General features: G+C 48.1%; 1 protein-coding gene across 1 annotated transcript in view; it reads right to left on the bottom strand.

The window, feature by feature from the left end:
* Positions 1-20,324, bottom strand: part of LOC144280181 (ephrin-A2-like) — a 198,035-nt gene extending 177,711 nt beyond the window's left edge. Inside the window, exons 1-2 of the mRNA XM_077842007.1 lie at positions 20,002-20,324; positions 17,990-18,106 (exon numbers count right to left, since the gene is read on the bottom strand). Coding sequence (XP_077698133.1) covers positions 17,990-18,106; positions 20,002-20,276 — 392 coding nt within the window. The 5' untranslated portion in view covers positions 20,277-20,324. The remainder of the gene's footprint in view (positions 1-17,989; positions 18,107-20,001) is intronic.
* Positions 20,325-24,232: the final 3,908 nt, after the last annotated feature.

Raw genomic sequence — 24,232 nt, 5'->3', positions numbered from 1 at the left:
TCAAAAGGAATTTCTTTTTAAAAGCTGTTTGATACATTTGAGATCTTCTGTCCATAGTTTCTTTTTTTGCTGGAGATTTGGAGATGGGGGAGTTGGGGGGAGAGTTGAAGGCAATGCGTTATGAGATACAGAGAGACACAATCTTCTTATAGATAGATCTGTTTGGGCAGAAGTCAAGATATTCTTTCCCCCCTCCTCTTTTAAGTGACAGAAGCGTTTGGTCTCTCCTGACCTCATTAGGGTAATTAGTAAACCTTTTGAAGCTGGGAGAATGGCAGTGGGAAAGTGAGGAGAGCAGAGTGCTTTTAAAAACAGTGTGTATGCATGGGGCGGGGGGAAGGGGTGAAAAATCATCTCCAATTGTGTTAACGGTGACCTGCAAAGATGGGGGAGTGAGGAATATCCTAGTGCTTTCTTTGTCCCCTGCTCTGTGATATGAAGTTGGCCTGAATCTGTCCCCAGACTACCCCTCAAAAAGAGGATTTTACATTAGAAAGTCGGGTGTTGGCTTCTCTCGAAGGCTCCGCGGGTGACTGGAGAACTGGAAAGAGGAAGAATGGCAAAGGCACTGTACTGGGACTCAAAAGATCTGGTTTCAATTCCCAGCTCTGCTGTTGCCTCCCTGCGGAGGCTAAGGCAAGTCACTTCATCCCTCTGTGCCTCAGTTCCCCATCTATTGTAACAAAAGGATAATACTGCCTTTGTGAGCTCCTTGTAGTAGGGTCTGTCTCTCATGTCTGTACAGCACCCAGCCCAACTGGGATTCAGTTTGAGCCGTTAGGTGCTGCCACAACATAACCCTAACCGAGAAAGGAAAGGATTTTATTCATAATCAGAACGGTCTTTACTGAAATTTATCTACCTCAAACACTTGGGAGGCAGGGAAGGAGGCTCTTAGTTAAGGATGCACCATTTCTGCCTCTTCTAAGAACAGCTGAGAGAGCTCCGAAAGCACTTAAGTCAGCTAAGAAGCCATCCACCAATAAAAGGGAACATGAGACTTGACAATCCTGACGTTTACGATGGGTGGGAGCCTAAAAACCCTCTGAGAAAAACTAACCTTTCCAGCCGTCTGTATACATCACAAAGGGCAGGAACCCAATCACACCCCAACCCTTTAAATAGGAAGTGTTGGGTGTAGAAGAGAAAAACTGGTCCGTCTGCCTTCTGCTATGAAGTGGGTTAACACAGTGACTCAAGTACCCTGTAAGAAAAGGTCCATGGGAGAAACTAGTACCTGGCATTTAAACTGATCGATCCCTGGTTCCTGCTGTAACTTCTACATATCGTTCTTGACATTGATATGACAATGGTGCCCAAAGACCACCCCCAGGTCCTATTGTGCTATAGCAACAGACAGTTCCTGCCTGTTGTAGGCACCACCATGTTAACATTTCCTCCCACTGGGAGTCCGCTGCTTCTTGTAATCTCTTGTAAACTTCATGCGGAAATGTTCCCAGTTAAGTTGAATCAGGAGTCGGTGTGAAGAAAGGGATCCCCACCCAAACCATTCTCCAGTTCTGTTTGCCAGATGAGATCAAGTCCAAAACTTCGGACAGAACTGTCACCTTGACCTTGCCGTTTATGTTGCCCTTCTCTGGTGAGTACATGGAGAGAAGCCAGGCTTATAGGCAGCGAAGATGAAACCTGAAACCTGGCGAACAGCACCGCATGTGTGCATGATGTTCTGTGGCCGAGAAGAGAAAGACAAATTCTGATGGATGTCCTGGCACTGACAGTGACCTGATGTAGGAGAGCACTCACGGCCTGAAACCGCTCAAGGGGGAGATATATTCTTATTGTAGTCGAGTCCAGCGTGACCCTATAAAATATATGACCCTCATGGGGGCCAATGTGGATTTTTTGTGATTGACACAGACAACTAGGGAAGGCAGAAAGGCTGAGAAGAACACTGGCTGCCCACTGGACCTCCCTGTAGGAACCGCCCATCAGAAGCCAGCTGAGGTAGGGGAAGACTGCAAATCCCTCTCTTCTCATCCAAGCTGCCACTACTGAAAAAGCCTTTGTACACATCCTGGGAGCTGTAGCTAGACCAAAGGAGAGGACTCCAAATTGGTAATGTTCTTGATCATAGAGGAACCTGAGGAATCTCTTATGGGCTCGGTGGTTGTCTATGTGAAAATGTGTCTCTTTCGTACGAAGAGCCACAAACCACGTGCTCTCCTCTAATGAAGGAATTATCTAGGTGATCATGTGGAATTTTGGTTTTCAGCTGTCTCAGATAGAGAATTGGCCTCCATCCCCTATTCTTCTCAGGGTTCAGGAATTAAGGGGGATAGAATCCCTTCGCTTGATGTTGAGGTGAAACCCTTTCTATGGCCCCCCTGACGTTTACCTCTTGTCATTGAATCTCCTCATGAGATTGGTCCCTGAACAGGAACCAGGAGGGGGGTTTGTGGGTCGGACGAACCAGAAACTCGATCAAATAGCTGCCATGAATAATCTCTAATACCCATGTATCTGTAGTTGGGGCCCACTGGTTTTTTGCAAATTGGGTAAGCCAGTCTCTGAATATCAGCGGAGGGGAATGAAGCAACATCAATAAAAGGATGAAATAAAGGTCTCAACAGTCCCATCCAAAGACGCTCTTCACATGGGGTTAGAGCATGATGTGGTGGTGGATGTTGCAGAGCCTGGGTTCCTGGGTCTAAAAAACCTCTGTCTCTTGCATGGCGACTCCTAAGGACATTGGAGGTAAAACAGCTGAGGCAGTAGTCTAACCCTCTACCCTTCTATGGTGTTTTCTCTTCAGAGAAGGGATATAAACGCCCACTTAGCAAAGCATTGTCCTTGAGGCTTTGAGGGAGTGGAGAGACACATCCATCTTCTTGTGGAAGAGGCTGATGGTATCAAAGGGCAGATCTTGAATAGCACTCTACACCTCTCTAGGGAAATGTGAGGATTGTAACCATGAGTATCCCCTCATAACAACAGCCATCCCCCTAGATGCAGTATCTGCTGTGTCCACCATGGCTTGGAGGGAAGTTTTGACCAGCAATTTCCCACATCCACTAAGGCCTGGAAGCAGCCCTATCCTTTCTCAGGGAGCTTGTCCTTAAATTCCAAAAACTTATTGTAATTAGTAAAATCATCTTTGGCCAAGAGGGCCTGATAATTTGAGATCCTGAACTGGAGGGAGGTGGAAAAGAAGACCTTTTCTCCACAGAAGGTTGAGTGGTTTGTGACCCCTAACAGAAGGAGTAGCCTTTGGATACCATTGCTTGGACCACTCTGTAGCCACCTGCACCTAAGTGGTGGTTGAGAGAACAAAAACTTTTCTCTTTGAGCAAATCAAAGTCGCCCTTCTCAGCCCTCTTGGGGAGCTGTCTTTGCTGGGTCCATGATGTCCTTGTTGATGTGGAGGGGCAGCTCGACTGGGACCGGAAGGCTGCAGAATGTCTAGTAGACAGTGCTGAGGCTCCTGGATTTCCTCAAGCTAAATCTGTAGCTTTGCAGTCACCTCTTGATATTGTTTAAAGTTGTCCAGCGGAGACAGAGAGGCTGGAGGAACCGCCTCATCTGAAGATGATCAGACTGCTCCCAGAACTATCAGACCCAGCTCACCTTCCTCTTCCGAACATTCTGGCAGGACCAGTTGTGGGTGTCCAGGCGATAGCAGATAGGACTCCAACGCTAATCCTGGGAATCTAGAGTAAGGCTCCCACAGTCCCCAATATTGCCAGTAGGATGGATCAACTGGTGGAGAAGAACCCCATGGCATAGGTTACCATCTGTCTCTTGGCCAATCATATCTGATTGAGACCGGAATCCTAATCTTCTGGGCTCCTGTCTCATGCCATTTCCACCCACTGCCACAGAGACTCCTGCAAGGCCTCTGGCTCATCTGAAGAGAAAGCCGGATCCCTTCTCTCTGGTGGAACCGATGGTACCAATGGTTGCGCCTCAAGGCTGGCAGGCAGGATGGGAGAACGACTCCGCCTCGTCGGGATGGTCTCTTCCTCTGGTGTCACAACACCCCGGAATAGATGATCCCAATGGGAGGGGTGATTGCAGATAGGGAAGCGTGAAGATGGCCTCCAGAGAGACGTAGGTCTCTGATCGCCCTGGGAAGAGTCCACTGGCAGAGCCATCAGAACTGGCGCTCCCCTGGTCAACAGGGCAGTCAGCGCCCTAGGAGAACGTACCACATCGGCTCTAGAAGCAGATGGGAGCAGTAGGAGCTGTTTATCCCAAGGCTTCCCCATCTGACCCAACGTCAGAACCATCAGATCCGTACCCATGTGTGTCACCTTCTCCTATCCAAAAGATTTACTCAGGCCTATGTCCTTAGCAGCCTTGCACGCCTGCTTGCTTTAGGAGGGTTGGGAAGTATCCTCTCTCTTCAGGGCAGTTTTAGACGAAGACGGCTTGTCCTTATGTCTACGGGAGTGTCCACTGCTCTAAGTGAAGCCCTCTCCTTGGGTTTAACAGTCTTCATCTCCATTCGCAAGCTCATGCTCAGAGAAGTGCTGTCCGCTTGATGAAACTGATGTAAGATGGGGGCTGGGGGGGGGTCTCCAGCCCGGATACGATTGGGGCTTCATTGTCTTCTCCATGAGATGTTTTCTGAGTCTCAGTTCCCTATCCCCAAGAGTTCTGGGGGGAAAGAGCAGCAGATACCACACTTGGCAGAAATATGAGCCTCACCCAGGCAGCACTGATGTTCATCCGTCACTCACTGAAAAGGAGTATGGCAGGAAACACAGTTTTTGAACCCTGAGACCACGGGCATAATTCCGGACTTCTTAGGAGGGTATGGGGCGGGGGGTGTTCCTGAGTGAGGAAGAAAGAAAAGGTGGGGGGGAGGGGGGAGACACTAACTTCTAAAACTAACTATATAAAATATCTTACAGCAATGATAGCAGTAAAAAACAAAGCTGAGGACACCAAAGATTCTGACTCAGACCATGCAGTGCTAAGAAGGAACTGGAGAGGTGTGGGCCTGCACCCCCTTTTATGCCCTCAGTTTAGAGCACAAGGAGAGCTATAGCCCATGTACAGGCAACAGACAGGGCTTACAAACAATTCCAGACTCAGGAGTACCGTGTACATGCATGTCCCATGTGCGGAATGCACACAAGGACCATCACTTGAAGAACAACCTAATTTTTACTTATTTCTTAACCTAAACCATCCTATAAGCTACATCCTAAATCCAGAGATTTTAAAACCTTCTGAGGCAGAGATTCGGGGCCAGATCTTCAGCCGGTGTATATCCGGGTAGCTCCAGTGAAGTCACTGAGGTACAGCAGCTGAGGGTCTGAGCCTCCATCTTTCTCTGTACATTACTCAGCACAATGAGGCTCTGAGCCTGACTGGGGGCTTTTGGGTGCCGAAAAACATAAATGTTTATTAAGAATAAGGCTAAAAATAAGGCAAATCCGCAATTCAGAGCAAAAAGTGCCAGTTCTGGAGAAGCCATGCAGCTGGCAGATCACCAGCCCAACCATGTGGAATACTCAGTCACCTCCAAAACAGTTTCATGAAAACCTTAATGCAGCCACAGTGACAACAGGAAGAGATATCAACAAGCGAACCCAGACACCGCTTTGAATACGGGCAAAAGATTTAAGCATGACACACATAAAAGCTTTAACAAAGACTACACTGACATGAGAGGAATGTATTAAGGCACCAGCACAATACATATCCTAAATAATTGCAATGGAAAAATTGTATTTGCTGGGGAAGAACACCACAACCTATGCAACTAGATATTATTGGAGGGGTCACTGCTTTTACAAAGGGGGCCACTGTCAAGTTAAAAAAAATCACTGTAATTTATCGAGATTTTTAATCACCCATCACCACGGCATCTGAGCACCTTCCACAAGAAGTAAAAACCCCAACTCCATACCTGTGTTAACTAATGCCACATTAGAGTACTATAGCTAAAAGCACCCAAGGAGTTTAAACAATGTTTTGCCATGTACCGTCCTTATGTTGTGCACCCGGACAAAGCTACATGAGTTACAAATGCAAATTTTTAACAGTGAGGGTAATTTACCACTGGACCATATGACCAATGGATGTGGTAAATTCTCCATCACTTGAGACTCTAAATCAAGGCTGAAGTTCTAACAGAGATGTTCTATTTTAACCACAAATGATTGGGCTCCAGGCAGGAATCACTGGCCTGTCTGCTGGGGAGGCTCAGACTAGATGAACAGCCTTAAATCTACAAATCTAGGCAGTTTCACTTTCTGGTGCTCATGACCTAACAGGAAGTTGGAATATTTGGGTTGCAAACAGGGCAGGGGAGCGTTTAAATGCCAACAACAGAACCACCACTGGTTTATGACTGACCTATAAAGCGTGGCACACAAGGGCTAGCATGAGTTTAACTAAATCCATCTAAACCACAATTTTGGCTAATCCAGTGTAAATTCAGTGTGTGGCCCCGATCCTGTAACTAATTCCACTTGGGCAGGCACCCGCGCCTGTACGCTGCCCCAGCACAGCCAACAAGGACCACCATGCAGATGCAGAAGTCTGCCCACATGCAGGACTGGAACTTCATTATGCCATTCAGTGGTCTGATCCACAGGCCCTTGAAGCCAATGGAAAGACTCCCATTAATTGCAATGGGGTTTGAACCAGGCTCCCATTCCAGTTGAGTACTGGATTTCACTACCTGTGAGGTCTACTGGATGTTTCTTCCCCCAACAGGTATTCTCGGACGTGGGCTTGGGCTTGTGCCTTTGATCCAGTGATGTAAGAAATAAAAGACTAAAATGTAACATCTGAGCCATTCATCTCGAGTTTAATTTTAGGGGCATCTTCTCTGTTCTGGGCGCACACAAACTCATTAGCATGCATCAAAAGTACAGCATCCCCTTTAATGTTTACTCCTCCTTAGATGGCAAAAATTGTTGTGTGAATTCCTTCTCCAATTAGCGATGGTGCTCACAAAAATATTGTTCTGTTGCCAGTGGAGTTAGGTTCATGTCTTTCCTTTATACTCTTATTCCCCAGTGCGCCTTAAGCAGGGTGGAGGAGGGGGAGAAAAGCACACACATGCACGCACACACTGCAAAACCGCCCTCTTTACAAATTTTTTTAAAAACAACAATTAACATTTCTAAGGGAGAGTCCTTCCTGGATGAAATGCCACTTCCACTCACCTTTCCATCCTGTAAGGAAGAAAGATAAAGATCAGAAGGAGAATTTAGACTAAAAGCCAACTAAGTAAAGTTAATTTTTTACAGAGAATCTTGCTAGCTGTAGAGAGGGGCTTTGTTGAGTGGCACAGAAGAGACGACAGAGAACCTACAGCAGACTTTAAAAATATTTCCAGCTATCTTTATGCTGAACAGGAACGTGCTGTCTATATTACAAATGCATAGCGAGCCAACATTTCCGAGCAGATTTTATACTCCCCGTTCATTGCAGAAACAATGTTTGCAGCTGTGAACTGAGTAAATACAGCTACCCCAAATGGCTCCTGCAAATATCCTCTGTACCTTGCCATGTGGGGGTTCATGCACAAGTGAAAATGGTTACAAGCACAAAATGTAGAAGGTGCATGTGGAAGTGCAGCCTGCAGGGGCACTAGAACACCCCAAAGCTATGCATTTTGTTTGGCCTTAAGGGTGTGTGGTAATAACTTAATTGGAGCAGCAAGCACAATATTTTAGCATGAAAATGCAGACATTTTCCTGTTCAGTGTCTGAGCACTGTCTTTTATTCAGTAACACTGTAACATCCAATTCGAGGAACTCAGAGCACTTTACAAGTATTAATACATTTACCCTAGGCACTCCTGAGAGGTGACTATTTTTATTCTAGTTTTAGCGAACCGGAAACAGGCATAATGGGGATGTGACTCACCCAAGGTCACGCACTCAATCAGGAATAGAACCCAGGTCTCCAGAATACACGTCCTAAAAACTGGACCATGCCGCTTCCCTTCACCAGAATAAAACAAGACTCCAGAAACCTAAGTGGCAATGCTCACTGCCGGGCTGTGGGGGCAGCGAATAGGGACAATGGAGCCAAAGACTTGAGCATCATTACCTGCTCTGCCACTGACCTGCTGTGTGACCCTAAGACAGGTCACTTCACCTCTCTCTACCAGAGAATATGGGAAATGACTGCCTAGGACGGAGTACTGCAGAAAGGGATCTGGGGGTCATAGAGGACCACAAGCTAAATATGAGTCAACAGTGTAACGCTGTTGCCAAAAAAGCAAACATCAATCTGGGATGTATTAGCAGGAATATTGTAAGCAAGACTTGAGAAGTAATTCTTCCGCTCTACTCTGCGCTGATTAGGCATCAACTGGAGAATTGTGTCCAGTTTTGGGTGCCACATTTCAGGAAAGATGTGGACAAATTGGAGAAAGTCCAGAGAAGAGCCACAAAAATTATTAAAGGTCTAGAAAACATGACCTATGAGGGAAGATTGAAAAAATTGGGTTTATTTAGTCTGGAGAAGAGAAGACAGAGGATATGATAACAGTTTTTCAAGTACATAAAAGGTTGTTACAAGGAGGAGAGAGAAAAATTGTTCTTCTTAACCTCTGAGGATAGGACAAGCAAATGGCTTAAATTGCAGCAAGGGCGGTTTAAGTTGGACATTAGGACAAACTTCCTAACTGTCAGGGCGGTTAAGCACTGGAATAAATTGCCCAGGGAGGTTGTGGAATCTCCATCATTGGAGATTTTTAAGAGCAGGTTGGACAAACACCTGTCAGAGATGGTCTAGATAATACTTAGTAGTGCCTTGAGTGCAGGGGACTGAACTAGATGACCTCTCAAGGTCCCTTCCAGTTCTATGATTCTTTGGTATATACCCTCCCTCACAGAGTGCTTGGAGATTTATGAACAAAAACCCCTTCGTAAGAGTTAAGTATTACAGTAGGGTTTGTTTTTGCTAGCAGACCACATTCACACACACACAAACTATTGTTCATCTCTTCCCTACGCTTGATACATAAGCATCATGAAAACCATGGCTAGAGCCCTGCCATACAGACTTCTGTAATTCTGCCACCATGGAAGAAAAATGAAAAATAGTTTCCCCTCCACTCTATGAAGCGCTGCTGTCAGTTTCAACAGCATTCCAGCAGTGAACAGATGACAGTACAGCCAGGAGAGTTTACAGCCATTCAGAAAGTGGCTTGCAGTTCCCATTTCAGGCAGCGAAAGTTGAATCCAGATCACTTTAACGGACGTTAATATAAAATCAGGGCAGACCACGGCGGGCTGGTATGTGTGAACCAAATCCCGCATCAGACAAGCTCAGGCTGTCTCTCTCCCCATCCAGAGAACATACCAATTGGCTCTTCCCACCCCAAGGCGGTGTCTCACTATTTTAGCACTCCCATGGATATGTAGGAAGGGTGTACAGAGATTTCATCCACTCCATTCTAGCTCAGCCTTCCCTCTACTACCCTCTCATCTCTTATGTAGGCGTTCTCTGCACTAGAATTTAAAGGTGCAGTTAGCACTGTTCTGTCCCATACACGTCCTTATCCCACCCTCATCACTGGAGTATCTGAGCACCTTCCCTTAGTGCATCAACAACATGACTAACCTTGACACTTGTGGTTCACTCTCTTCCCCAGGTGGGAAACTGCACGTGCAGTGTAGTTTTGCTAGGGTGATGTTATGTCCACGTTGCCTGGGCTTGTGGTTCAGAAGGCCCATGAGAGAAGCACCCCGGCACTTGGAGAGGAAGTGGGAAGATGTGGGATGACCCTTAGCTCCTGCATGAGTTCCTTCCATAGACTGAGCAGCCCCCCAGCTCAGTCTCCTGCACAGACAAGCTTTACCCTTGCTGTAAAAAGTCCATATAGCATGTATGAGCAGGGAGCCCAGGGCTTAACTCAAGCAGTTTAGCAGTTATTAAAAGCCATGTGGCTTGTCTACACTAGACTTAAAACATGTTAGCTAACATCACACCTGTAAACTCAGTCTGGGTAAGGCCACACTGGCTGCAACAACCCCAGCTTATACCCAGCCATTACAAAATTCAACTCACAAAATGGGGCCCACAAGCCTACTTCGCTCTCCACCATAGAGTCTCTGTCTTGCCATAATTAACCGAACGCTATTTGGGGCAGGGAGTGGTCTTTGTGTGTTTGGAGAGTGCCTGAAGTTACTGATACCCAGTGGCACCAGCATGTAACAAACTCTCAAGGGACCCCCCATTAACAGCTCTGTGTTACCCCCAAAGCTGGTCTCTCTCACCCACAGAAGTTGGTCCAACACAATATATTCCCTCCCTGACCTCATCCCCCTATTACTAGGCACACTCAGTGTGAGACTGCCACCTAGTGGACTACTGTATTTTAAAAATTCCATAGTAATTTCAGCTTTTTTCTGGGCCTGGATTTGGACTAATTCCTATATTTGGGCTCCATCAGGTGTCAAATAAGCAAACTCCGCCGTTGAGCTATGGGAAAAAGGACCAGCATTGCATTTAGAGGTACAGGTATCAACTGCCCTGTTCTCACTGATGGGGAAAACAGGTGGCTTGCTGCTGAGCTGATGGAACACAAAAGTATTCGAAGAAATAAAGCTGGCACAAGGAGCACTGTGAGGCCTCTCTTACCTGAAGCGGGGACTAGATATGCATGAAGGGGGGAGTGGGAGAGAAGAGGGTAAGTGTTAACCTGCGGAAAAGGAAAACAAGGTGCAATGTGGGAGTGAGGATCTTCATAATGCGGAAAAAGGTTAAGTTGAGACATGCAAGGAAATTCCATCAGTGGAGAGGACCAATGGGCAAGCTAGAGCAGGGCTTAAGCCACAGGGTCTGCATGAGGGACACTGATAAAAGCAGAGCACAGAGCAAGGAGTTGTAGTAAAGGGACGCTTGGTAAAATCGTAACAAGCAAAACACATCTATAGCCTCTATACCATTTTTGGTGGTTAAAAGGCAGCTGGGGATAGGAAGGATAATCTAGTGCACTGGTTCTCAATCTTTTTGGGCTCAGGACCCATTTGCAAATGTTTATAGTCTGTCATGACGCAGTAAATAGTCTGGGGGTGGAGGCACTGGGGTGGTTTTGGTCAGATCCTGCATACCGATGAAGTGAGCTGTAGCTCACGAAAGCTTATGCTCAAATAAATTTGTTAGTCTCTAAGGTGCCACAAGTCCTCCTTTTCTTTTTGCGCATACTTCTTGGGGTGACACGTGGATAAAAATCCATGTGTGATTGGGAGGTGCTATGTCATGCTATGGAGATGACAGCTAGTAGCTAGACAAGACAGCAGTGCTCTCCCCTGCTTTAGCACATGCAACTCACTCTTACACTAATATATATCCCTGGGCCCTCTTGCTTGCAAGACATCTTTTAGCCTTAGAGTACCCAAGCAGAGAGAGAGTTTGAGAACAGAGCCCCTTGTGGATCAGCACAGCACTGGGCCCTTGGTACTGGGCAGTCTTTCAGAATAACCAAGGTCACAGTCACCGTCGCTACAAAGGAGGAATCTGTTGAAATGGAATGTTTTATTTTATTGGTTTGAAGATATGAGGGGTGGAGACAAGTGGTGACCAAAAGGAAAATGGAAGATCAATACAGGATTGGCTGCTGTTTAAAAACAAGCACACTCCAAGGGGGAGGGAAACCACTGTGCACTAGAGTGCTTTTTTATTGACTGCCAAGCAATCTGTTCGGACCACAGGTCTCTCTCAGCACCTCAGTGCTACAGATCACATTCAAGTCATGTGCAAATGCAACAAAACAAGAATACAGTATTAACAGTAGAGCGCTGCAGCCCGGTATCACTTTTAATCAATCTCATTAACCGCAGCAAAAGCCCCAGACGATTTGCCTATTAGTTCAGCAGTGAGTAGTTCGATGCCAGTACTAGACAACTCGATACAACCCCCCCAAACAGATTAGAGAGAATTATGTAAATTTTGTTAATTAGCCTTTGGCTTAAACAACCCTAACAGTTTCAACTCTATAGCGGTTACCTGGAGCACACGCTGGTCAATGTCTGCATGAACATTAAGAAGCATCACACAATCTTGGTCCTGATCATCCTCAGCTCACATCGACTTCAGGAGTGCTCGGTGTCCTGAGAATCAGGTCCTTTGGCAACCACCGTGTCAGGCTCTGAAGCTCAAGAGTCTGGAGGGAGCAGACTGGGAAGGCCCATGGCAAGAGGCAGCAGCCAGAGCGAGTGGCCCCTCACACCCAGAACAACAGGAAGTAGGACACACATCAAAACCATTTTTCAGAAGAGGGGGTGTTGCCAGAGGCACTTTAGCAGGGCCCCAAAAGCTTTGCCGGAGGCATACTGCAGAGTGATCTACCGGGGTGTCCACATGGAACTCAAAACATGCTTTAAAAAAAAATTAAAATAACCACTGAAGGCACCTCCCAGCCTGAGCTCCTCTCTTTGGGGGAAATAAGAGCCAGGATTTAAAAGCCACCATTATTAGTAATAGTCCTGCAAGGGCTATGCTGGCCTCACTCCAACCGTCCATTGCCAAGACGTCTCCACCGCTCTCAGAAGCGGGTCTCGCCACAGTGCTGACTCTCCCACTCTTCTTTTGGGTCAGCTTGGGGAGGCACAAAAGCCACATGGAGCAATAGATCTGCACTGAAAGGAGTCTTACCTTGTTGTCATCAATTTTACTTCTTCCCGCAAGGTACATTAATAATTTAGAGCAACCAAAAGCCTGAGAGCAGGAATGTGAGGAGATAATCTTGGCTAGTGACGTGCAAAGCCAAGCTGATGTAAAGACTTCAAGACACAGAATTTAAGGTGCATTCCCCATTCTTAAGAGAAAAAATAGCCTACACAAGTCAGCTTTTAATATGGAATTGGCCAGAGGTCAGGTCAGTCTCCAACCAGAACAGACTCAGATCAAAAAGTGCAAGAGGCTTTTCCTAGGTAGCAAGCGTCCCCTTTACACCCACAGAAATATTGCTTCTACTCTCCAGGGGGCAAAATTCACCAATGCACAGCTTATTTTGAGGGTTTAAAGAGGGACAGAGGCATCATGCCAGCCTTCTGCAATTGGGTGAATTTAGGCACCTACTCAATACCAGCAGAACTGGTATCTCACAGGTTACATACACTAGTGCTATCCTCACCTAGATTTTTAATAATTACTAAGGGGACATCAAACTCCACTTAGAACATTTTCATAATAGGCCCCTAGTTTGTACCTGAATAATTGAAAAAAATTTTATATATAAAAATAAAATAGGTCCCATCTTCTTTCACCAGAATTATTAAACCATTAACACATTAAAATCAATACGGTCTTAGAATCGTTCATTCCAACAGACCCAAGAAAATCAAAGATTGCAAACTCACTCTGTCCAACAGAGAAGCAGAACTTAAGGAATGAAAAAATAACTTGCCTCAGCTAATGCAAGGCCGATGAACATTACAAAACCTGAGCCAAACCGTTAACTAACTGGCCTGCAATGCAGCGTCTGACTTAAGTGACCTGTGAATGATGCTTTACAGGAAAAGAGGTGTGATGGGAGCTGAAGGGTTAAGGCAAGCATTACCACGGGTGTTTATGGAGTACCGCCCTAGAAGGGATGAAGACACCACCATTCTAATGAATCAAAACAAGCTAACTCTCTGCATCACCGGCCAAACTCAGCTATTACAGCTGTGCTCGGGTAACACAGAAAGCACACTGTCATCTCTGCATCAGTTAAACATACAAAGGTGCTAAAATGGACATTAACAGATACAAATTAGATGAAATTTGTGACTATCAAGGTGCTCTTTGATCATACGGAAGTCGTCCTTTCAAAAATATTTTGTTTTTCAATCTTAAACAAGTACGCACCTCTTTCAGCAGGCTGGGGAGCCTACAGCTAAGAGCTAAGGTCTCTGGGGTGGTAGAGGAAATCAACACTTCTAATCAGGATACCTTGGTATCAAGAAATACTGCCTGTTGCGTAGATGACCCCAAGGGACATGGTGCTCTCTACACTGTCTTGGTTCAGGACTTCAAACCATGGCTCAGCTCCCAGAGATCACTTCTGCTGCCTGGCTGGCAGCAAACCCATTTAAGCATGGTCAATTTTTAATCAGTCTCCTTGGAGCTCTTTTTGTAACAGGTCAGTTTCTCCCTCATTAACAAGACAGAATTCATTTCCGAGAGAAAGGAGCTGCTATCCCATATTTCTCTCCCAAAGATGCTTCATGTAGCACCCAATCTGTATTGAGAACAATACAGTCCTGTAGCCTTAAAGCTGCACCTCTCCAGTAGGGTATTTTCTAGCTTACAGGCTGACTGTGCTGGGATTCTTGTAGCAATGGCACCCGATCCCTAGAGGAGAGGTGGGATCTTCAGGATTGCAGGGCTGTATGGCCCTTAATTTTCAAATAAACTGCACCCTGCATCTGCATTGTGGCTGAAGCCACACGCTTGCAAGAAGTGTACTTTAAACAGGATTGTTGCTAGCAGTTTCCATCACAGTACAAGCAGGGTCTGTACTTGATGAGGGTACAGGGAAGGAGATATTTGCTGCACACTTCTAGTACATTCACATATGACCCCTTCACCACAGGTCACTGACCATCAACACAACCAGGCTACAACGGGACATTTCTGCGGCTCACTGGGCTTATTCCATGGCTCAGCCCAGAGCACTAATGCATGGACTGAAACTGCTCCCTACACACAAGAGCAGCTATTTTTGAACCAGCACTGCCTCAGTTTAAGATTTGCAGTCAACAGGGATCCGGCTTCAACTCCTCTTCAAGGTTATTCTGCTTTTTCCAGCCAACAGTTGTTCTTGGATGCGTTGCATTGGGAACAAGTACTTCCGACTTTCTATGTCTGACGACAATGCCATCTGTACTGAATCTAATAGCATGGTAGATATTAAACAACTCTACGGCAAAGGGGTCTTTTGCAGGTACTCTGGTTTGCAACTATACAAAATAGTAGAGTTTGAACATGTGTTGATCCCACAGTCTAGCCAAACAAGTTATTACTACTTCAGACTCTCCTCCTGGCTCAGTGATATCCCTTAGCTGTAAACACATTTCTTCATTCTGTAAGTCAGGTAATGACTTGTATTGTCACTGCGTCGCTTCCATCTTTAGGTTGCAGCATTAGCCCTAATAGCAACTGCAAGAACACTGATGCACTGAACCCGCTCCCTCCTCGCCCCACAGCCACTCTCCAGCTGGCTGAACTACAGTACAGATCCATTACCTAATGCAAGGGATAGCTCCAGACCTCAGAGACTGATATCGCTTGACGTGGAGTCAGTTATAAAGGCAATAAGTAAAAAGTAAGAGCATTGTGTGGGCAACAAGCAGAATCCAACTGCCTGATACCACTTCAGTTTCACTGCAATAGTTGCTAGAGGGTGGGATATAAATGTATACAGGATACTGACTAGATTTCGTAGGCCGGCTGATGTGGCTGCAATACTTCAGTCCATCACTAGGAATGTTAGAAACTGAAAGCCCACCTTAGAGAGTCACATTTTCGTTATCAAGAGAGTTACAACGGTTCCTGCATGAGCAATAACACCCAGGGCAGTAGGACTTATCGTTTTACCACTCTGCCTTCTCCTACATAAGGGAAACAGGTTTAGATCCCTCCCACACACACACCTATAAAACTGTGTGCTGTTAGCTAGCAGCCATCTTAAGCAGTTAGAAAAAATAAACCCAAGAACTGGTGAGGCAATTCTGCTGGTGGACTTGCACCTTCTCGGTCAGTCTGTGGAGTTGGAGCCATTGGTCCCACATCACCTGGAAAACAGAAGACATCCAAGCACCAGCATGAGCGTTTACAGCTTGACAGTTCTTTAGCATGCCTTGAAATAGCTGTGGGGGAGGGAGATGGAGTGAGGGGGAGATGAAGGAGGGCTGTGTGCATGTGATTCTCTTCCTCTTTGAAAACACTTTGAAGGAATCAAACCCACTTATCAAGACTCCACCGCAAAAAAGTAAGTGCTAAAATTAACACGTGTCCTAATGGGATAAAGACAGCTCTGAGTTAGGACACCATTGGTTCCTCCACATAAGACTGAGAAAGGTTTTAGAATCTCTAGCAGAAGCAACTATACGGCACACGCTTCTGACTCCCTGAAGGACAGTGGGGTGGGAGGAGGTATTGTTTCATATTCTCTGTGTATATATAAAGTCTGCTGCAGTTTCCACGGTATGCATCTGATGAAGTGAGCTGTAGCTCACGAAAGCTCATGCTCAAATAAATTGGTTAGTCTCTAAGGTGCCACAAGGACTCCTTTTCTTTTTGCGAATACAGACTAACACAGCTGTTACTCTGAAACCTGAAGGAAGTGTGTGTTTGGGCTATCGGACTACTAACTGCTTCCACTCTGTAAGGAGGGAGTGTGGTCTAGTGGATGGAGCACTAGACTGGGCACTCAGGATACCTGGCTTATTCCCAGCTCTGCCACTGCTCTGCTGGGAAAGTCACTTCACCTCTATGTCCCTATTTCCTCATCTGTAAAATGGGGATGATACTGGCTTTCTTTGTAAAGTGTTTGGAGAACTCCTGATAAAAAGCTAGGTATTATTACCCCCCTGTATGAGATCAGAACAAAACATAATGAAGAGAAAGCGATATCTGAACGAAGCCAGAGGCGCCTCTAAATGTAGAATTGTGCAGAGCTGAGTTCAGTGTTAAAAGCCAAGTTTGCTTTATTAGGTGTTCAGTCAGCCATATTCTAAACGGCAAAATTCCAAGTACCAGATTAACACTTAACTTCAAAGTGCTTTACAGACATTAGCTGATTAAATGCAAAGGAGTCTGAAATGTTTAATTTAGATGCAGCAAAAAGATTGCTTGGTTCTCAGAACAGGGAAGGTAGGAGCCAAAATGAGGAGCAGATTCCTTGAGATGGAAGGAGACTGGAGAACAATGCACAGACGTCAGGAGGGCAGGGAAGATGATTTTAGGACATGCAATGCCAGAGCTGTGCAGGGAGAAGTTCACACGCAGTCCGCCCACAATATGCCTGCCTCTAGCTGCTGTTCTCAGTCTCCCACTTTGTGTGGGAGCATGCAGCACTCGTTACCCGCTTACATATTCTTGCACACCACCTGTACTCCAGACACTTCTTAAATACACCTGAACTTCCGGGGGGATAAGTCCCTTCATCTTCTTTAGTCTTTGGGTCTTTCACTGCGTTCCATATGCTTGGAACTGAATCTGAGAGATATGCATGCCAAACCCCCTCCCTTTTCCTTCTTTATAAAGGACCGTTCTATGATAAATTCCAGTTCTAAGTGACCTTGGGTCCTTGTGTTTGTTCTGAATTGCAACCTCTCTAGGAGAGCGACATAACTATCTAACACAGATCACCTATTGTACTGCACTGTGTCCACTGCAGAAATAACCAAAATAAAAATGATTACAGAAGAGTCCATTCAGTATTGCAGAGTGGAAGGAGGAAGAATTAAAATAACTACGAGATGCAGAGGAAAGGGAATTATCACATGAAAAATAATTTGAAAGAGTCTTATCTTATAAAAAGCATTTAGTAGATTCTTAAAATAAAGGATTTGAAATCTGTCTACTATCTGTGTTTCACTCAGTCTCAGGAAGAAAATAACCTAGACATTTTCATTTAGGGAAGGTGTTAGTAAGCTTCTATTCAGTTTCACTTGCTGGTTTTCATGCATTAGCAACATGCTACAAAGCCGAGGCAAACAATAGGAGAAACCTTGTTACAGAAAAAAAAAATCCCATTTCCCTCCCCCTCCCGCCCCCCATTATTGATCTCAGGTTTTGTAAAAGCTAATTTTTAATCCATGTCTCTAATAATTTCACATGTATAAAGGCCCTTTAGTATCCCAAGCAAGACCATCTATGCAATGTCGTTCTCTTGAGACTGTTAACCCAAATGCCTGACACTGCAATTGGATCCATCCACACAGCTGGACCCTTGCACCTGCACAGAGTTTCACCTGTATGGATCCAGTTGCAGATTCTGTGCCCAAGCGCCAAGCATCTTTTGAAAGCAACATTTAGCTACTTGTAAACATCCACCTACCGTCTCAGATTTCTTGTTTCAAACACTGTGTCTTCATCACTGTCCAGAGAACCCAACTCCATATTTTCATCATAGTTTGAAAGGAGACCATACTTCTTCCGCTGAGGTTTCTTCAACCTGAAATCAGTTTTGAGCTCATTCACAGGTACTTCTGATCTAGAACTTTCATTCACAAACCCTGATGTAGGCTCCCTTTTGCATACAATGTCATGAGCTCATAAGGACAGGAGAGGCCTGGTTAGCCAAAAGGACAAAATGAACAAAAACAGGGAATCGGGATGTTTTGTCTGTGGACTATTTATTACATACTCTCGGGTTTGCTCCTGGATAGCACATAGTTTGGCTGAGCTGTAGCTCACGAAAGCTCATGCTCAAATAAATTGGTTAGTCTCTAAGGTGCCACAAGTACTCCTTTTCTTTTTGCGAATACAGACTAACACAGCTGTTACTCTGAAACCTGTCACCTGTAGAGTAGCTCAAAAATATCAGCCCTATATTTGCATACCATTGCCAGTGGGGGATATTAGTCAGAAAGACTGTATCGGAAACAATTTAGTTGGTGCTTTTGATGGAGTGAATTTTGACCAGAATAGTAATACTAGTATAACTCCCTGTGTGGGTACTCTTATTCCAGATTCAGAGTGCCTTTTTTTCAGTTCAGTTTCCATGTCACTTTGACCAGGTCTATGCCTAGGACTTTTGCTGGCACAGTAATGCCAGTTAGGGATGTGATTTTTTTTTTTGACATTTCTATACCAGTAAAAGCTATATTGTAGACAATCATAACAGAAAAAAGTGCTTTTATGGGTATATGCTGTGTCTACATCAGTAAGGCTTGCTAACAGAGCTATACCAGCAGATCTGATAGCTCAGTGGTTTGAGCATTGGCCTGCTAAACCCAGGGCTGTGAGTTCAATCCTTGAGGGGGCCATTCAGGGATCTCGGGCAAAAATTGGGGATCAGTCCTGCTTTGAGCAGGGGGTTGGACTAGATGACCTGCTGAGGTCCCTTCCAGCCCTGATATTCTATGATTCTCTTCTATGATTCTCTTCTAATACAGACAAGCCATCCAAAAGGGGCTTAAGCGAAACCAAAAAAAAAGCTACTCTCATTCCAGGATAAGAATGTCCATACAGGCAGTTAGACTGGTAAAAAAAAACTTTCCTGTGTAGACAAACCCTTATTAAGGCAGGAAAGGATTTCACACACTTCAGAGGGTGGAATGCTGGACTCTGTCTCTCACTTCAGGGCCTGAGGCACAAAGAACAACTACTCTGTCCCTGCTACACCAGCATGGGGATAAAGGGGACGGCAGAGTCTCAGGGGACATTTTTTCTACCAATCTCCAGACTCCTCTCAGCTTTTACAGCAGAAGTACAGAGCTACCTTCACTGAACCCACACTCATCAGAAGAGGGTGGGGTTTTGGAGAAGCCGCTTTCTCAAGCGACAGGAGAAAGATTTCAGAGTTCCCAAGAGAAATAGAAGAATGCAGGCGTGTTTTAAGGGCATGGCGTAATCTTTCTAGGAATTGCAAAAGGCTCCAGCATTTCCTCACTCTTTCTAAAGCGCCCCGCGGGAAAACAGAGAATCCACAAAGGATGACAGAGGCGTGGGAGACCGATGGCTCTCCCAGAAGCCTCCCGAGGAGGGGAGGGCTGGGGGTGTTTATTCCAGGGGAAAGTGAGTCTAGAATGTTCCCATGTCTGTTTCCCAGGAACGGCGGGGGGGGGGGAGAAGCAACGGAGGTTCCCAAGCCTGCCTCCTGGGGAGATGGGGGTAAGGACCCCACCCCTGTTCACACACACACACCCACAAAGACACTCCATGGAGTGAAGGAGATGCTCCAGGGGACGGGGGTCTACAGGGGACCCATCCCCTTGGAATATAGGGGAAAGGAAGGGAGGGTCTCATGACCAGCTTCCTTCCATTGGGATGGGTCCCTAATACGGAGAGCTCCATGTCTCCGCCCCCCCCGCGCCTCTCCCGGCCCCCCGCGCGCCCGCCACTCACCGCAGCGCCCGCACCAGGAAGTAGAGCGCGGCCAGCACGCAGAGGCCGCTGAGCACGTAGAAGCCCCGTTGCACCGCGGGCAGCCGCCCGCCCAGCAGGTCCAGGCCCCGGACCCCGCTGTCGCTGTGGTTCCCGGCCGGCCCTGTCCCGTTGGCGACGGCGGTGGTGCCCGGGGGCGGCGAGGTCCCGCCCGGCCCGGGGGAGCTGGACACCGCGCAGGCGCCGAGCAGGAAGAGCAGCAGGGGCAGGAGGCCACCGAGCTCCCGCGGGACCATGGCGGGCGCACGGCAACTACCGGGACACGCGCGCCTCGGCCTCAGAGAGAGGCCAACGCACCGGAAATGGCCCGGCCCGGCGCAGCGCTGGCTGGGGTCCGGCCGGGGACTGTAGAGCCCGCCCACGGGGTTCCGGGAACGCAGGGTTCCGGGCAGGCTACAGAGTAGGGTAGGGGTGTCGGAGCAGTGGGGGCCCGCAAAGGGACTCTAGGGTGCAGAGGGGAACAGGGGGGAAACGGTTCAGAGGGGAGCAGGGGGTATCAGGAAGCAGAAGGAAGGTGCAAAGGGACCCCAGGGTGCAGAGGGGTATGGGGCCATGGGGGAGCAATAGGGTTTCCAGGCTCCTGGAAAAGGGACCCTAGCGGCTCTGGTGGGTGACGTAGTGGGGGGCCGGGGTTAAGGCAGGCACCCTGCCTGCCCTAGCTCCGCGTGGCTCCCGGAAGCTGCCGCCAGGTCCTGCAGCCCCTAGGTGCATGGGCGGCCAAGGAGGCTCCACACGCTGCCCTTGCTCCAAATGCCAGCTCCACAGCTCCCATTGGCCAAGAACCCCGACCACTGGGAGCTGCGGGGATGGCGCCTGTGGCGTGGGGGCAGCGCACGGAGCTTCCCTAGCCACCCATGCGCCAAGGGGCTGCAGGGCGTTTGACAGGTGGGAGGGACCACGGGTATCTCCTGGGCACTCTACGGGTGTTCGGTTTGGGGCCCCAATTTGTGGGTTTTCTCCAGGGGCTGTACGCCACCGTGCAGTGTTTGGTCAGGCTCAGCTGGACCCTGACGGAGCCCGTCAGCTTCAGGCAGGGGGTTCATCAGTGGTGTCCACTGTCAGGCCAGCTGTATACTCTGGTGATCAAGCCCTTCCTCTGTCTCCTCCGTCGGAAGTTGACGGGGTTGGTGCTCCATGAGCTGGAGTTGCAGCTAGTCCTGTTAGTGTACACCAACGCGCTCCTCGTGGTCCAGAACCCAGGCAACTTGGTGCAGGTGGAGTCCTGCCAGGCGATCTACTTGGCGGCCTCCTCCGCCCAGGTCAACTGGGTCAAGAGCTCTGGCATGATGGTCGGGGATGGGTGGGAGATGAGCTCCCTCCCACCTGAACTTCAAGCCATTCAGTGGCGTGCGGGTTCACTGCTCTATCCTGGTGTTTACCTTTCCACCACGCATCCTTTTCCACCGGAGAACTGGTGGGATTTGGAGGCCAGGGTGTGTGAGCGGCTGTGGAGATTGACAGGATTGCTCCAGTGCCTCTCCCTGAGGGTGAGGGCGCTGGTGCTGAACCAATTAGTCCTGTCCATGCTCTGGCACTGGCCCAACACCCTGAGCCCAGCCCCAGGGCTCTTGGCCCTGCTCCAGAGGGTAGTTTTGGAGTTCTTCTAGCCAGGACTGCACTGGGTCTCTGCAGAGGTCCTGAGTCTTCCCCTGGAGGAGGGAGGACAGGGCCTGGTCTGCCTCTGCAGCCAGGACCATGTCTTCCCCCTCCAGGCCCTGCAGAGAATCCTTTATGGTGCAGGTAGTCCAGCGTGGAGCACGTTGGCACACGCCTTCCTCCGCCACCTCCGAGGGCTCTGATACAACCAGCAGCCCTTTTTTTCTCCACCCGAGGGGTCTTCCACAAGATCTCGCCGAGCTGCCAATCTTCAACCAGGACCTCTTCCGGACCTGGATGCTGTTCTCGGCGACCAGCTCCATTGTGGCCACCAAGGGGGAAGACCTCCTCATGGAGCCCCAGCTACACAACTCCTACCTTCGTATGCAGGTGGCAGAGTCCCCCTAGGTGCACCGGAGGTTGTCCTGATAGAAACCACCAGAATCTGAGACCTCCTGGACTACGACGGGGGGGACTGGATGGACACCCGAGCACTCGGTCAGTGCATGGGGCTCTCCATCCTTCTGACCTCCCTGCGTGTACTCCGGGAGGTGGGGGCAGCTTTGTTGCCCACCTCTCAGGTTTTACTTAAGCGGGTACTGCGAGAGGGTGCTCCCCGCCTGCCCCTCACCCCAGGCCCTCCAGGCCTTTTCATCGGGCCCCCTCCCTTCCACAGTCTGAGCCAGCTGCGTGCCCTGCAGCCAGTTTCCTTTGAACTGTGCCAAGGAAACAACTATACACACTCATGCTCCACACATTTCACTTCCTCACCTTCATGTCCCGCCCTGATACCAAATGGTGGGACTATTTATCACCTGTGGAGGATGAGAAACCCTGGTGGGCCAGTCTCTATTCCACCCCGGTCCCACGGCCACAGGGACATCGGTTGGCAGCTCCTCCATGGAACCGTAAGCATGGGCATGTACCTGGCGTGGTTCACCCATCCCTGATGCCTGCCCCTTTTGCGGCGTGAGGGACAACCTGGCACATGCCTATCTTGAATGTGCCAGGTTGCAGCCCCTCTTCTGGCTCCTCCAGAACCTCCTGTTGAGGTTCTGGCTGCACTTTTCCCCACACCTGTTTATATTCGCACACCCTGTCCGTGGCCCCACAAAGTCACGAGACCACATCAACCTCCTCCTGGCCCTGGCCAAAGTGACCATCTTCAACACCAGGAGGAGGATGCTGAACGAGGGGGTGCTCTGCGACTGTGGGGCCTATTTCTGCTCCTCCCTGGTCTCACGCATCCAGGCAGAGTTCCTCTGGGCGGCATCTGCTTGCTCCCTAGACACCTTTGAGGAACAGTGGACACTGTCCGGGGTTCTCCGCTCTGTGTCCCCTTCTGGATCCCTAGTTTTGCACCTTTGACCTTCACTCTTGACCCTGTTATTTCTTAGTTGTCCCCTGAACTCGTCTGAATCCCGGGTCCAGTGGTCCCTCCTGCAAGGCTGCGGGAGGGGCCTTTAGAAGCAGACACGCTTGCACCCGCCCGCTTCCCTGAGCTTTCCAATAAGGCCTAGGAGCTGCAGGGACCTGGGAGCCACAGTAAGCGCTGCTGGGACCCTGCACCCCAACCCCTTGCCCCAGCCCAGAGCCCTTTCCTGCACCCAAACTCCCTCCCACAGCCCACACCCCAGAGCCCTCACCCCCCATTTCTGCACCCCAACCCCCTGCCCCAGCCCAGTGAGAGCGATGAGGGAGGGGGATGGAGTGAGTGGGGGCATGGCCTCAGAAAAGGTGCAGGCAGGGGTGTTCGGTTTTGTGCCATTACAAAGTAGGCAATCCTAGGGAGCAGGCAGGAGCAGAGGGGAGGTGCACAGGGACTCTAGGGTGCAAGGGGGCACTGAGATAAGGAACAAGGACAGGGGAGATCAGCCACAATTCCTGGAGACCTCCGGGCAACCCTGGAGGGTTGGCAACCCTAATTAGGACCCCCATCCAGACCATTAGGATCACTCACATGCTTAAAATTAAGCACATGACTAAGCGTTCGCAAGATGAGAGACTAGGATGTCCATGCAGCACAGGGAGACAGATTCTACTCCCGTGTTTTAACCACTCTCAGCAGAGCAATCGCTGACTTTCTGGTGCAATGACTGGAATCAAGATGACATACTTTCTGCCTAACCTCAGGTTTCATCTTCACGCTTTAAAAATCATTCCTGATTATGCAGGCCAGAAAGAGTGACCGTCTGTCACTGGAAAATTTCCTGTCAGCTGGATCTTCCCCTTTCCCTTACAGTAATGATTCAAAACTTTTTCCATACTGTAGCCCCGTTACACAAAGTTTCATGACTCCCCCCCATCCTTCTAGCCAAAATGAGAGGGGTTTGTACACAGCCCCTGGACCAGTTAGCAATCTCCAGGTTGAGAAGCAAGGCTTCACAGCATTATTATTTCAATATTTGTTAACATCAAATGTTCTCCACATATTTTTGAATGTAATGTGTGATTTTAAAACACACAAATATGAAAACCTCTCCACAGTTCCCTGGAATTCTGTGTAACTATTGCTTAAAGAACCCACAGATTAGTTTGTCTTTTTAGACCCAGTAAATAGTTACTAACCAGGAATAAGAAAAGGAGGACTTGTGGC

Source organism: Eretmochelys imbricata, chromosome 25 (genome assembly GCF_965152235.1).
Source record: "Eretmochelys imbricata isolate rEreImb1 chromosome 25, rEreImb1.hap1, whole genome shotgun sequence".
Classification (NCBI taxonomy): Eukaryota; Metazoa; Chordata; order Testudines; family Cheloniidae; genus Eretmochelys; species Eretmochelys imbricata.
Note: the sequence above shows the minus strand (reverse complement) of the source record. Positions and strands in the feature narration are given on the sequence as shown.